General features: G+C 37.8%; 1 protein-coding gene across 7 annotated transcripts in view; it reads right to left on the reverse strand.

The window, feature by feature from the left end:
- The window catches only part of cdk14 (cyclin dependent kinase 14), a 281,590-nt gene that overhangs the window by 41,727 nt on the left and 223,810 nt on the right, over positions 1–16,053 (reverse strand). For 6 of the 7 annotated variants that reach the window (XM_062957395.1, XM_062957398.1, XM_062957399.1 and 3 more), the window contains 2 exons: positions 14,643–14,782; positions 6,941–7,085 (listed from right to left, as the gene is read on the reverse strand). In XM_062957395.1, the coding sequence (XP_062813465.1) occupies positions 6,970–7,085; positions 14,643–14,782 (256 nt within the window). In that variant the 3' untranslated portion in view covers positions 6,941–6,969. Of the gene's footprint in view, positions 1–6,940; positions 7,086–14,642; positions 14,783–16,053 lie in introns of those variants that run through there. The other variant, XR_009999670.1, reaches the window with a different exon arrangement.

The following is a 16,053-nucleotide window of genomic DNA, read 5'->3' on the forward strand; positions in this document are numbered from 1 at the left end:
AAGCACAACTGATAATAATAAACACATTTGATGCAGTAGATTTGTTGAATTTATAGTACAGAGCAATCTTAGCTTAAATGTGAGAAGAGCATTCTCGAATTCTTCACACCACTGTGAATACCTACTAGGTTCCTTGAACTCACTGTCATTCAACCATGTGAGTATAAAATAAATCATTTCTTCACATTAAACAGCTGAACTGAGTGATGTTTGCCAACTTGGGAGTGCTTTAAAAGTTTTTTAAAAATGGAAAAGTTCATCAATGATGGAACTAGCAGTAATCATATATTTCAGTTTCAGATAAAGCATGCCTCATAGAATCATAGATTCTCAGGATATTAGTTGCCAGAAAGCACAACCAGAAGACTAATCTTGCATTCATGTTTTGCTTGTAGGTTTCTCTTAAGCAACCAGTTGGCTACTGTAACAACAGAATACTGGACTGAGTCTTTGATAAGATCCAGCACAATGCTTATCTTCTTAAAGATCATTATGTCAGTGCAAATATCACGTAAAATTTTTGTAATTTAGTGTATGATATAAAAGAAATTCATTTGATTCAATTTAAGACCCCATGATTTCAGTAACCAAAAACATAAAAATAGGTTCCAAAAGAATTGGCTACATTTTGGGAAATTAACATATAAAGCTGCCTTTTACAGAGTCAGATGAAAAATAGAAATTAGCCTGTTAAAATCAATTAATTTGGAAATTTTTGAATGATGTGGGGCAAACTTATTTTTCAGCTTAATTCTAGCAATAAGTTATTGATTGAATTATTTATTAATTAAATGTCAGACAGTGCTAAAGACCCATGAGCTTTCCCAGTTGGTCCTCTGCTCAAAGCCTACTACTATTGAATTTTTGCAAAACTTCTTGGTTTTTGTTATTGTCTCGAAGTTTGGCAAATACAATAATTGATAAAATCACACGATGGTCACAAGATCCAAACTACTTATTTTAGTTCATCATAATAGTTCATTTCTAGATTGAAATATTAAAACAATATTAAAACAAGTATAAAGGCCAGTTTGGAAACTGGCGGTCTTTTCTTGCATCCAGATAATTCTCCAGTGTCTGAAGGTCAGGGATGGTCCATAGTGGTTTGTTGACCAAGACTGTGTGGGCAATAGTCTGTATACTATATATTGATTTCATGTAACATGGACATATTGGACTTGTTAATGTTATCACATCTGTGTGATCTGATACAATGTGGAAATTCATTTACTTCACTCATTACATTTAACTAAAACAACGAATAGAAATCTTTTGCTTTGAGAAGAGAAACTGGTTGCATTTGATTTTGATACTTTTTGCTGCTTTAATGCCTTTGATGCTAACAAAAAGACAGGAGCAATACATCACTGGAGCCATTTTGCTGCTGACAGCTTAAAGTGGACTCTGAGATCCTAGATTATGTCCTTGTCTCTAATTTAACATTTACAAAATGAATGCAACCATTTCAGCTACATTTAACATTGCTGTTATTGGATTCTAAGGTCCAGATTGCTTTCAGCTGCCCACAACTACATCACATTAGCCTTTTTACTAGTGCCAATTTATGCAGCTGTACCATTAGTGAAATAATTAAAGTGGCACTCAACATTCATGAGTAGACTTCATTTGGAAAGCAAATACAGGAGAATTAGGACATTACTATACATGCGCAGCAGTAACATCCACATCTTCTCAATTACAACACATACTGTTATGGTTGAGCCTCATGGCTCTACTACTGGGAGACGTGGGCGTAAGACTCCTCGAGAGTCAGATACTCTCGAGGAGCGAGAAAGGAAGCGGCTGCGAGATATCTTTGCAGAACCATCTGACGAAGATTCTTTTGAGGGGTTTACTGAGAGAATGGAGGAAGAGGTGGTTAGCTCGGAAGAAGATGATATGGAATGGACTCGGGTAAGGGAGGATTTGGGTGCCACTGGCAATGATACTATGGAAGACGATTGGGGACCTTCAGGATTAGACCCGTGGACAAGCTGGAGGGATGGGACGGGATCCACAGCTGGGGATGCTGTGGGGCGTAGTCAGAGGTGTTCCAGTTCTGATGAGGAAAGTGATGAGGAAACGCCCGGGCTAAGGAGAACAGCTGATAGCGATGAGGACTTGTAACTGGCATAAAATGGGGTTTGGGAGCAATAGCAAATTGCGTTGGGCAAGGTAATCTGGACGAACGCTTGGGATCTGTGTGGGAAGTTTTCCTGAAGACGGGTGTGATTCGTTTGCTGACTACGTAAGTTATCCTGGACATTGGGCTCAGACGGCGGGAGGAATTGTGTGGGGTTTTGTTGTGCAACCTCTGCTTAATCTTAATAGCTTTGACCTTCCGTCGTCTTCTTGACGGACGCCATCTGCTACTCTGGATTTACGGACTGAACTGACTACGGCCTCGGATTCTCCTACCTGTGTTTGTCGTTGGAACTGGTGAACTACAAACGTCTGCATCTGCCTTACGACCTTCGGAACGGACTGGGACTACGCTGACTGCTTCAACCCTCGTCTGCTGTGTTTGTATTGGGAATTTGCCTGCTGTGTGGAGGAGTAACCTCTAAGTTACTCAAACATTGTTTTTGGCAGCAGAGAAGCATCTGCTGCCAATTAGTTGCATTCTTTTGAACTTTTTGTTCACCAGCTTCTGTTTGTTTAATCCCAGGCTGAAGCAAGCTGTTTTGATTTAGTCCGAATTAAACTCCGGTTTAATTCGGTTTATCTTTTGAACGTTTTTCTTGTCTCTTTTTTACTTTTAAGGCCAGTGTTTGCCTAGCCCTTGTCTTTTACGGGCATTTTTGGTTCTGTAACTCCAATAAACTCTGTTATCTTTTATCTTGTGGCGTTCTGTCTTTGACACATACACACATGTTTGTTTTGTTCTACGGTTGCAAATCAATATTTTCAAAATGCTGGGAAACATTTTTTGTGAATAATTGTCTTTCTTCACATACAGAAAAGTTTAGCTCTGCTCTAAAGTGAGAATTCTAAAGACCAGAAACTGCTACAGTTTGATTGCTCTGTTTAATTGTATCAACAAGAACAGTATTAAAGTAGAGTTCATTGCACCAAGGTACCAAGGGTCAGTGTTATAAAACCCAGTCAACGCAAAGTGACTTGTCAATAATGACTGAAGTGCTACAACCCAGCATTGGTTAAATTTGGAATGAATGACACAATATTTAAGCTGCTCCTAGCAATTCAACAGTGATGAGACACAGAGGTTAGAAAGAAACAAGGAGGTGAGGAATTAAAATGACTTCCTAATACCCTTTGACACAGACGCTGCTGGACTATGGCATCCCCACAGCTTGACTAAAGAACATCTTGCAAAAATAATGTAGTTGCACAGGACTGCTGGGAAGAGTGTCTTACACAGTTTGCAAAGCCAGAGGTGAACACATGCCAGTAAATGCTATTAAGGGAACAGAGAAAATATACTATTTCAGTTATCGAAATAATCAGTTTCTGTCCAATATATGGGAAATCTGCTACACTACCTAATCAGGAAAACAGAGAACATTCTTTCAACAGAATATAGATACTGATATACTAATCTTTAAACAATTCTGCTGCCATAGTGGTAACTAGCAAAACCAGCTTTCCTTGTCTTCAATTTCACAATCCTTCCGCATCCTAGTACTATTTCTCAACTCTGATACTTCATTAGCCAGTACCATCTTTCCATGCATCAAAAACACCCTATGCCTTCTCCTTTTGCATTTTCATTTCCCTTCTCTTGGGATCTCATCAATATGGTCACTATAGCGCAGAAATCAATGAGTTGTCTTATAGCTTTAAATCTATAAGGCTCCAAAATATGACGTGAATCACAACTGTGGCTACGTTCATTGGCTGGACACATTGAAAAATGATGGCAGATTTATCACTTGAAGAATATTTGGTAGTACAGTAGTGTAACATTTTGCCCTATACTTTTGGCTGCCTTCTACAAAGGCTAGAGACATGAGGTGTATTTGCAACGCACAATCACACACACAATCAAACTTTTTTTTTTTTTAGTTTCACAAGGTACTTAAAATTCTCTGTTGCAGAATTCTAGCCTTTGACTATAGATCTCAAGATTCTGTGAATGTTGTATTAACTACAGAATTACATTGATGTGGTACTTTTCTCCTCACTGTAGTGTGGTATGCACTTTAAAGTACGTCATTGAGCTAAAAAATTCTACTGATTAAGATGAACCAATGACAACTTGGTATGAAATGGATATAATAGTACAGTGCAGATACATCATCACTGTCTTTTAAAATGAATCCCGGGAATCCAGGCATGTTAATTATAAACACAAGCATGGATAGAATTCAACAGTGTAACTTTAACTTTTTCATATTCACTGTTTCCCTTTCCCCCTCTATTGCTCATTCAGTCTTTCACCCTATTTCCCCAAAGCAAGATTTCTTATTTTCTCCTTCAGACACTTGGAGCCAGGTAGCTGGATAAGTCATATTTGCTGCGCTCTAGCAGGAGGGAAGGCCAGAAATAACAAGGCTGAGAAATTAAAACACCCTTCTTTCTCCGTCCCATCCTAAACCATCTGTTAGCATTTGTACCAACCCCTCAAGGCTCAGGAGTCAAGTCATTCTTTTTAAAGCTACCCAATTTGGAGGGATGGGGTTGTACTATAAACAACATTAAAGGAGAAAATAGATTCCAAAACGTGTTAGATTCCCATGCTACCTTTACATTCTGCTAATTTGGTCTTGTATTTATAAACCTTTTTCACAAACACACTTAGAAATTACTGGGAAGATCTGATGTGTCACATTAGCTATGTGAAACTGAAGAAATGCCTGTAGGGACATTGCTTCCAGGAAAAGGCAGGGATTAACTAGACAATGAAGATGTAAACAACCCAGTTCTGATGGCATCTGATTTTTGACACTGTAAAATCTCTATGGTTTGCTGTAGAGAAACATGTGAAATAATTGGGGCAGGCTGACATCTGATGATTTCAGTTTTCAACAGTAGTTATTCCTCTAGCAAGCTGTACTCATTACTTTGTAGGCTGTTCTTAAATCGCCACAACTTTGCAGGCAACCCAGACACAGTAAAAAAAATGCTACCTTTATTATCCTTTCATTAAAAGTACAACAAATATAAATGATAATACTATAATTTCAATTTTAGTAACAATGGATGGGGGCACCCTTCTAATAGTAGGTCTTCTTGTGGCTACTCAACTAGATTGTTTGCGATCATTAAAAATGTAAGGAATCGTATCATGTCAAGAAGGAACACAACATTGCCAATCAAAAGGTGTCAAAGTGAGAGTTATGGATACCTTTAGGGAAACAAATGGTACTTGTAGTTCCAACTCCAGCAGAATCAGGGTTTTTCCTTCTCTTCCTCCTGCTGCAGTCATCCCCACATAGTAACCCTAAATATCTGCTCCAGAGGTATTCTCAACCTTAAACAGCCCATTTTTTTTAGTGTGTATGCCACTTTAATAAAAAGCCATAAGAGGTTCCACACATGAATTAAACACTAAATTAAGCAGCTTCTTAAACAACATGCTCACATTGGGAAAGTATGATACTATTGATCATCTTTAATAATGCCAAATTCCAGTATTCAATACATATCCAAGTTTAGCCTCATTCCACAAATTATTCCCAATCTGCAATGACCCATCTGGCTAGACAATTCACTGAGCATTCCCAGTAACTATGTATTTATGTTATTGTTTATTTACTAGAATTTTATCCTTTATTCCTTCAAAAATGGTGCTCATGGTAACTTTATATTATTGGAGAAAATGTATTATCCTTGAAAAAGAATCAATTTAATGACAGATAACACTTAGATCCTGTGCAACAAATGAAAAGCAATTCCATTTGCTATACTAGAAAAGTATCACAAAAGCTGGACATTTCTCATCAGCCTGAGTTACTGCTGACCATTATCCTAAGATTTTCACTCAAAACTTGTCAGAAGCCCTGACAAGTTTTGTCAGGTTTGCATTTATTTCAACCTACCATAAATGCATACACATAACAGCCTCAAGTAGGTAATGCAGCTTTGTTTGTGTCTGTGAAATAGCCTGTCAGGATTCTGCAAATACTTTTATTAGATGTCCACCACTCAATTACACCAAGTACTGAAATAAAGCATAAGCATAATTTAGCAGATTATTTTTCGAATTCCCCTGTTCTTCCAGCCTAATACTGTCTTCATATTTTTACCGTCCAACATATCCACCTCAATCTACCATCATAAGAATGTGATACCACTATTTATCTATATACTATGTTTGTACCTATGCAAAACACAGAGTGAAACTGCAGTTACCTCCCACTTATTCCTCACAAGGAAGAAAATCAATCCTGCTCTCTCACATACTGGTGGGCACTGAAGTAACTACCCACCAAAAAGCAACTTTTTTTCTATATATCAATTGTAATTTTCTAATATTTTAACAGCATTTACAAAAAGCTGGAAAACATTATGCTGTTTTATGGATTCTCAGAGAATCCACAACCTCCTCTTATAGAATAACATTACTAAGCTTTTTCATCCATGCCTACATTGTAGAATATGCCTTTAGTGTTTGTAAAACATGTTTACTAACAATGGATAGAAAATAGTCTTGAGGAAATGATGAGTGAACACAGAGTGGAAATCAATCAATGCATCTTAGAGGAAATTATATGGCAGGTTACATGAATTCTTGAGTATGTGGACAGAGAATGGGAGATTACCATTCTAAGGGGTTGTGGCACAAAAATCAGATTTTTGAACCCAAAAGTATGAGCGGTTGTATTCACACTCTATTTTGGCTCTTTGATATACAAAATCCAGTTATAGAACTACCTTTAAGAAATTATTTTTCTATCATTACAAAGACATTTTAATACTGCATGAAAAGTCAGTAAAGGAAGCTTTATATAAACACTTTTCAATGAACTATTCTTACCTGAATTGTGTATGAGAAACCAAAATTCTTCAGTGCTTATTGTTTGATAAACCCTTGCCATAAATATTGTTTTTTCCAAACACTTTCAAGCTTTCTCCAGCCTCTGCTTGTAATCTTACATTCGGGACAGAAAAAATAGAAGACACTGTGGAGAAAAGATATAATACAAGTTTTTAAAGTAGGAATAGCCTGCAAGGTTAATGTCCTCCCCCCCCCCCCCCCAACACAGATCTATACAAATCATTAGTAATCCCATGGGTAACTCTACTGGTAGCAATCCCATGGGTAACTCTACAGATGGCATCGAATTGCAAAACTCCGAATGATCTCCCTTTGTGGTTTTATGTTAAACAATATGGGGGACAATACTGAACCCTGCGGGACCCACAAGACAATGGTTTCAGGATCGAGCAGGTGTCCTCCAACAACACCTTCTGGAAGTAGTCCTCCAGGAAGGACTGGAGCCACTGAGCCTCATTTCCGCGAGGCGTCCCAGAAGGATATCGTGGTCTGCGGTATTGAAGGCTGCTGAAAGAGCCAAGAGAACCAACAGGGATACACTCCCCCTGTCAAGTTCCCTACGCAGATTAAGATCCATTAAGGAGACCAAGGCTGTTTCAGTTCCATGGCCTGGTCTAAAGCCAGACTGCGACAGATCCAGATAATCAGTTTCTTTGAAGAACACCTGGAGTTGCAAGGTAACCACACATTTCAGGACTTTGCCCAAAAATGGGAGATTGGAAACTGGCTGAAAGTTGTTCAATTGATTGGGTCCAGTGATGGTTTTTTCAACAGCAGTTTTATGACATCCTCCTTTAGGCCTGCTGGAATCTTGCCTTTTTGTAAGGAGGCATTAACCACCATCTTCACCCACTCTGTCAAACCTTCTCTGGCCTCCTTTATCAGCCAGGATGGACAGATGTCTAGGATACATGTGGTCACTTTCGCTTCTCCAATGATCTTGTCCACATCCCCAGGTTGCACCAATTGAAATGATCCATGAATCTATTTCTATCCATAGTGTTGATGACCTACCTCTATTAGATATTACTTTTCATACTCTTGAGCAGCTAAATGCCCCTACAGAAGTATAAAAGTGACAAAAGTGGCTGATTTTGTTCACTGTAGTTTCACCATTTCCTGCTCCCGTGCATCACACACAACATTATCTCTGCTCTGCTTCAACCTTAGAAATCCCAAACACCTTCTGCCAATTCCTGTCCTTTTGTTTTATCCTGCACTCTCACATTTATGTCTCACTTATGATAACCTTGGGAAACTTTTTTTTAAATGTCATAAATAAATAGTGTAACAACAAGAAAGAAAGAATACATCATGGAAATATATAAAGTTGTCTGACATCATGGAGAAAAGTGTATTTCATTATATGGGACTTTTAGAATAAGACATATTTAGCCATGCCAGTATTGCTCCTAGGGGCTAATAAGATTAGAAATAGCACTTCAAGTACTTATTCAAGCTTAGATGAAAATAATAGCTATTTTGATACATAGGTCCAGCTGAAAATAATATAAAATCATAGAATTATATAGTTGGAAGAGACCACAATGGCCATCCAGTCCAACCCCCTGTCATGCAGGAATAAACAATCGAAACACCCCTGACCATCCAGCCTCTGCTTTAAAATCTCCAGAGAAGAAGGTTTCATCACACTCTGAGACAGCATATTCCACTGCTGAACAGCTTTTAAACATGGCTCTCATGTTCCCTCTCAGCCTTATCTTCTTCAAGCTAAACATACCCTGATATCTCAGCTGTTCCTCATAGGGCTTTGTTTCCAAACATTTGATCATTTTGGTCACCCTTGTAAATATCTTTCTTAAATTGTGGTGCCCAGAACTGGTCACAGTTTTTCAGTTGAGGTCTGACCAAAAACGAGTAGAGTGGGACGATGGCTTTCATTATAAGACACTTTTTTGTTTCGTGATACTACGTAGTTCAAAATCAGATATGCACATAACTTTTTCCTTCCATCTTATGGGTTTTTTTTTTAAAAAAAGTGTCAGAAGTGACTTGAGAACTTATTACAAGTTGCTTCTGGTGTGAGAGAATTGACCATCTACAGAGACGTTGCCCAGGGGAGACTCGGATGTGTTACCATCCTGCTGGGAGGCTTCTCTCATGTTCCCACAAGATGATCTTATGGTTAAATTAGCAATAGTACTGGGAAGTTCTGGTGCTCCAGATAAACATTCCTGGAGATCCCATAATCTCACTACTGACTATACTCACTAAGGCTGTTAGGGGAGTTTCAATTCAGCAATATCTGGAGGCTACAATTGTCTAATGCTAGAGCAAATAAATCAGAAACCCTTCAGTAGTATTTGGGCCATATTAAATTACCAAAATAGCAAAATAAGTGCTTACTTGTTGTCTAGCCTATCTGGTACATGACTCAATCCAGCTGGTGCTGTTTTAGCAGATATCACTTTCTTAGATAGGGAAGTTAAAATTTAGTAAAACATTTTTAAAATTCCTCTTGTAACTAGTTTCAAATTTTGATAAACATTCATAAATGTCAACTAGAAATCAGGAGTAGCTGGAGTAGCACCCTTAATCAAAGAGCTGCTTTGAAGCCTGGCTATTTCCTTTGTAGGGGAATAAATGTTTGGCCAGATTCAATTGCACTTAATAGTCTTGCAGCTTAAAAGTCTGCACAGGGCATCCTTGCTAGGCCAGGTTGAATGAGACGGAGTAGCCTCGTGGCTTCAAAGCCTGGGGATTTTTCACCTAGGGGAAATCTTGGTTGGCCAGGTTGAAAAGCAATGAATAGCCTTGCTGTTTCAAGCCTGGCCGCTTTCTACCTTGCTGAATCCTTGGTTGGCCAGTTTGAATAGCAATTATTAGTCTCAGTGTGGCAGGTGTGAATGCTGCAATTAGGCACCTTGATTAGCATTTAATGGACTTGCAGCTTCAAAGCCTGGCTGCTTCCTACCTGGGGGAATCCTTTGTTGGGAAGTGTTAGCTGGTCCTGATTATTTCCTTTCTGGAATTCCCAATTTCCCTGCTTTCAGAGTGTTGCTCTTTATTTACAGTCCTGGTTTTAGAGATTATATTGTCCTGTATTATTATACCATAGTAATTATTTCATATTTTATATATATATATATATATATATATATATATATATATATATATATTATCTGCTTATAAATGGATTATATGAGGCCCCTTCTACACAACTGTATAAAATCCACACTGAAGTGGATTATATGGCAGTGTGGACTCAAGATAATCCAGTTCAAAGCAGATAATATAAGATTATAAATGGGTAATATAGCTGTGTGGAAGGACCTTGAGTCTACACTGCCATATAATCCAGTTCAAATCAGATAATCTGTATTTTATAGGCAGTGTGGATGAGGCCTAAGTGCACTCTGCCTGTGCCCTGGGCACCATTTTGGCTGAGGGAGTTGCTAGGATATGAAGGGGGCGAGGCCTAAAGGCAGCGGGGGGGGGGGGGCGCTAAAGGCAGCAGAGCCTACCTTTCTAACTGGCAGTTAGGGGGAGAAAGACTCTTCCTCGTCCTCTGTAATTTGGACTATTTTTCTAGGGGTTCTTTTAATTGAAAAACATATTTTGGATGACTATTTCTTTTGTGGCCAAATTTGGTGTGATTTGGTCCAGTGGTTTTGTTGTTTACTCCATAGTAAAACAAACATTACATTTTATATATATATAGAAGATAGAGAGTCCTCCAGGTCACTCTATCATCAATAGTCCTGCTCAGGTCTTGCAAACTCAGGGTTGTGGTTTCCTTGATTGAATCTATGTACCTGTAATGTGGTCTTTTGCCTTCTGCTTTATCAAATATTACTCTCTTTTTTCCAGTGGGTCATGTTTTTTCATGATATGTTCAAAATACAATGGTCTCAGATTAGTCATTTTGCTTTTTAATCTGTACTGTTTTTGATAAACTGTAAACTGTCTTGAGTTCCATTGTTGAGGAAAAAGCAGGATATAAATGAATAAAATGAATAAATGTTGCTTTCCAATGGATTTCCTCAGAAAACATGCACAACACGTTATGTTGTTCAGCATGGCATTGAATGTTTGCCACTTTTGGTCTGGAAACTGCGCTGAGTCCCCTTGGAGAGATAGAGTGGGTTACAAATAAAGGAGTAGTAGTAGTAGTAGTAATCATCATCATCATCATCATCATCATGACATTAAAATAAATTTTCTCCTTTCGTCTCTTTCTTTCTTTCTTTCTTTCTTTCTTTCTTTCTTTCTTTCTTTCTTTCTTTCTTTCTTTCTATGTGTGTGTATATTTGAATTCCATGAAGAAAAGTCCCCATCTATACCATTAACCTTGAAAAAAGGATCTATGGCTCTTGAATTGAAGTATGTGGATGAGAGAGAGTGAGTAAATGCAACATATAAGCAGGAACTATTTTTAGGTCCAGAGAGCAGGCATCACAACTGGTCACCTAGTTCATATCAATTCAGAGTCTCTCCCCCCAAAAGATACAACTTTGTTGTCCTAAAATATGTTTACAATTTCTATGCATGGACATCAACTGGAAACAATTATAGCATTTTCATACAAGGATTGTCCTTTCTCGCATCTGGATTTATGCTCTATAATGATTATCTACTAGACACAGAAATATCATTTCTGTAACTCAGAAATGTTACTGGAGGCATTTAGCAGAACCTTGCCTTAAAATATAATGATTTTTCATCTTTATTCTCCCCCTTCAAAAGGTTTCACTGCTCCTGATGTTTAACGTTATGCAAAGACGTGTTTCTGCCAATGAATATCGCCTTATGGTTATGCTTCTGCAAATAACCTGCTGTGAGCTGATAAAAGGATTAATGCAGCCAAAATTCTTAATCTGTGAAATTACAAATTAAATTCTCATATTAAAAATACCACCCTGAGGTATTTTTTGTGGTTTTAATTCCCCTCTGGTGTTCTGCATACATTGTGCTTGTTAATGACTAGGACAAGACTGTCTCTGTTGGCAGCCTGCTGCACAGTGATAATGTGTAGGCATTTACTTCACTGATAGAACCGGATTTAACCACCAACTGATAAACTAAGTGGCAAGTGGGTAATAAGTCCATATTAACTGAAAAGTATTACTACAGAATTCATAGACTATCAAAATCCTGGCTAGACTAAAATGTAGAGTCAAAGCAGGATTGAGATGTCACCAGTGCAGAGTAAGATTTAGCACCTTTTTTAGACTGACTAAATGGAAACAAATTGATATTCCCATAAACTAATTAATCACTTCATATTTATTACTTTAAGCTAAACAAAGAGTTTACAGAAAGATTTGTTAAAGTATGCCAGGATACTGATTGTATCATATAATAGGAAAAGACTATGTATATCTGACAAGGAGGTGAAATACTGAACATGTATTAGCATTGCCTAAAGAAGGAAAAATAATTGTGGTAATAATTGGTGGTAATAATTTTCTAGTTCTTGAAAATAAAAGCTTGTCTAAAAAGTTCTGGAGGCAACTGTTAACTATAAAGAATTATGAGGGGCCTGTATAGTCTCATGCATAAGTCAAGATCAGGTTTGAAGCCAAAATTATGGATTTTGATATGACCCCAGGATAAATCGAGGGTCATTCCATGGAGAGAGGAAAGCACCAATGCTGCACTGGGGCCTCTGGTTGATGCCACTACTGTCCCACCCAGGCATTCAAAAAGTCCAGAAACAGTGCTGTGGAAGAGAGTAGATGAGGTTAGTGCTTTTTTAAGGTTCTTCATAGGTGAACCAATGTGGGCATGCAATTCATTGTTAAATTTGTTCTTGTAATGGACTGGATGAGGGCAAACAAATTGAAACTTAATCCAGACAAGACAGAGGTGCTTCTGGTCAGTCAGAAGGCAGATCAGGGAATAGGGATCCAGGCTGTGCTAGATGGGATTGAACTCACCCTGAATATACAGGTCTGCAGTTTGGGGGTCCTCCTAGATTCAGTGTTGAACTTGGAGGCCCAGACATCTGCAGTAGCCAGGAGGGCCTTTGCACATGTAAAACTTGTGTGCCAACTACGCCCGTTCCTTAAGAAGCCAGATCTGGCCATGGAGGTACATGCCTTATTTACATCCTGTCTGGATTCCTGTAATGCACTCTACGTGGGCTTGCTTTTGAAGACTGCTCAGAAACTTCAGCTGGTCCAAAGAGCTGCAGACAGGTTACTAACTGGGGCTGGCCTACAGGAAACAGACCGTGCCCCCCCCCCCCCCCCCGGCACAATTCAAAGTGTTGGTTATGATTTGGCTTTCAGAACACTGCCTGATGATCCTTTGTTACACTTCCTCCACTGTCGTGTTGGGAAGGGACAGGAAAAATATGAGAAGAGAAGAAATGTGGTCACATGTGTTCCTAATGCAGAATTTCAGAATTGTGGCTTCCTGTCACTTTTTGACTAGATTTTCCTCATGGGAAGAGAATCTTAACAGTCAAAAATTATTATTTTTTTGGCTTTCTATCCTCACTCTCAATCTTCCCCTCAGGCAGAGACAGTGGTCTATAAATAAAGTATTAATTTATTTCCAAATATTCTTTCTGTTTCTAGATTAAAGAGGTCATATAAATACCAACTTCCAAGTCCCAAAAGGCTAACTTCATATATATGGTTTTACAAGTTACCTCTGCTGTTTCCAAGTACAGATTCATGTATATAAGTAAAATACAAAAGCCGTGGTCTCAAAATTGCCCTAAACAAATATAAATATGATCTTAGTGTCATTATTTTAGACCTGCCCATGTGTAAAAAAGATTGTAGCAGATCTAAATAAGTTCCAAGGTCCACTTAAGTGGTTTGAGATATTCAGACAACATAGTTAAGAAGTGAAAGACAAGTATGATTCACTAAGTAAAAATGTAAAGGTAACTAATTTTCAAAACAGGACATAGCAGTTAGTCAAAGAACATTTATATCTAACTTTGCTGGCACAGATAAATATAATGTGAAAACGACATGAATTGATGCTAGCATCATGTTGGCACAATATTCTCTGCCACCATATGGAATATTGGCCTTGTTTCAATGTACTACAATGATGTTTTAAGAATAAAGAAAAAGAGAATCATGTTTCACAAATATTTCACAGTAACTAAAGTAAATGACTGCATTTTTGAGACTATTTTATCAATGATAGCATAATTTGTTTAAAAAGACAAACAAAAGTAAACCATGTGACTACTGAAAGGTTTCTTAAGCTATTTTTAAACAAATTAAAGTGCTTCCCTCTCACATTTAAATTCACAAAATCAACTTACTGCTTTGTATTCTGCAGTCTTATAGCTACCACATTCTTTTGAGAAAGGTTACTGTTATAACATGTATAGTGTTTGAGAATCGAATATCACTGGATTATTGTTCTGGGTGCTGCAGCTAGTTAAAAAGTGCTGCATGTCATAAAGTGAAAAAGCACTAAATATGTAAATTGTATTTCTGTCCCTCTTTTTTTCTTTATGACATTTCATATCGTTCTCTTGACTGCACACATAATCAAATACAAAGATGGCCAGCTACACACTGCACAGCAGAGATAGCAAGAGAGAATCCATTTTTCCTGTGTCAAGTGTACTGTAATTTGAAAACAGAAAATCTCCCTTCTTTCTCCTTCCCTCCCCTGCCACCCCCACCCATACACATACAATTCCTTGTCTTTATTCTTTTCTGTCTGGGTGTTTTATTATACTCACTGTCAGTTAGCTCCCATAGCCGTGGGGGCAAATCACTGAAATACTCATGGCTCAGAGCTGCTTGTGCTGACAATCTGTTCTTTGGGAAACATTGGAGTAATTTGGAGGCCAGATCCTCTGCATGGTTCACATAGCTTAGCCTTAAAGAGAAGGAGATAAAAAGTAGAGATAATATATAGACAAAAATCTATGCTCATTCATTATGCTATGAACACTGAAATTAAGAGAGCAACATTGAAACATGGACACAGGCCCCCATATGTATGATCACATTCCACCACTATAACCAATATGGGTTGGTCATACTCACTGGCAGTAGCTACTATTGCCTACTAGCACTAGCTCACAAATGAACAGTTATTAATATGTAATTAATATGTAAGTGGATTTAATGGCTTTACATCAGTTACTGCCCCTGTTTTTAGTTGATGGCAAAAGTTCCCAAAATAAGCAAGGTGAAGTGATGGTGATTTTTTAAAATCTTTCAAAATTACACAAAGTCTGAAACATTCATCTCTGTGCTTCAGACATTGCAAATCCGTCCATTCAATGTTTCCCATTTCAACCTATGTTTACATACAAACTTTTGTAGAAGACTCTGACTGAAAAAGGGGCATGTTATCATCTCCACATTGTAACAAATGGGGAAAACAAATTGATATGCCCCAACCTTTTTCCAGCTCTCTACCAGCAATTTTCCCCCAAAAGTAAATCACTTCCTGCCAACAGCTCATTCTGTTTGCTCTAGAGTTATCTAGGGATGTCTATTGATTTTTGACTATCAATGTAAAGATTTTCCCTCATAAACTCACAGTCCTTCCCAATAATGCTAAAATAACATTAATTATAAGAAACCAAAGCATGACCTTACAGATGTGTCTATTTTCACCTGTTGGGGCCATCAAAATGTTTGCTTATCCTATGGGTCTGGTTATACATTGAGGCATGTTTTCTGGGGGGGGGGGGGGGGACATCTAGACCGTATGATTCACTCTCATTGATGACATGTCTGTGTTAGCCTCTGTTACGTCATGAATCTTTGCAGTTGCAAAACCTGCTTCTCATTATCCCCAATAATTGGATATGCTGGCAAATGTTGTTTAGTGTTCTAATCACAATATTTGGAGGGCATCAGATTGGAGGAATCTCGTTTAACCTAACTATTGTAGAAAACATATAAATACAAACATTTAAAAATGCTTTTATGTTTTATGTTATCTCTTTTATGTTGAATTACAAATACAAGTCACAGTGTCAACCACCTATTAGAGGCCACATTTTGAATGAAGATTTATTCCATGTATTGAAAAGGCAGGAATTGTTAAATTGAGCTTTTCTTGACATTTACAAGAAAACACTTCAGAGCAAAGGGCACTAGTAAATGTCAATACACAGATTGCTTACAAAGACA

Source organism: Anolis carolinensis, chromosome 6, assembly GCF_035594765.1.
Source record: "Anolis carolinensis isolate JA03-04 chromosome 6, rAnoCar3.1.pri, whole genome shotgun sequence".
NCBI lineage: Eukaryota > Metazoa > Chordata > Lepidosauria > Squamata > Dactyloidae > Anolis > Anolis carolinensis.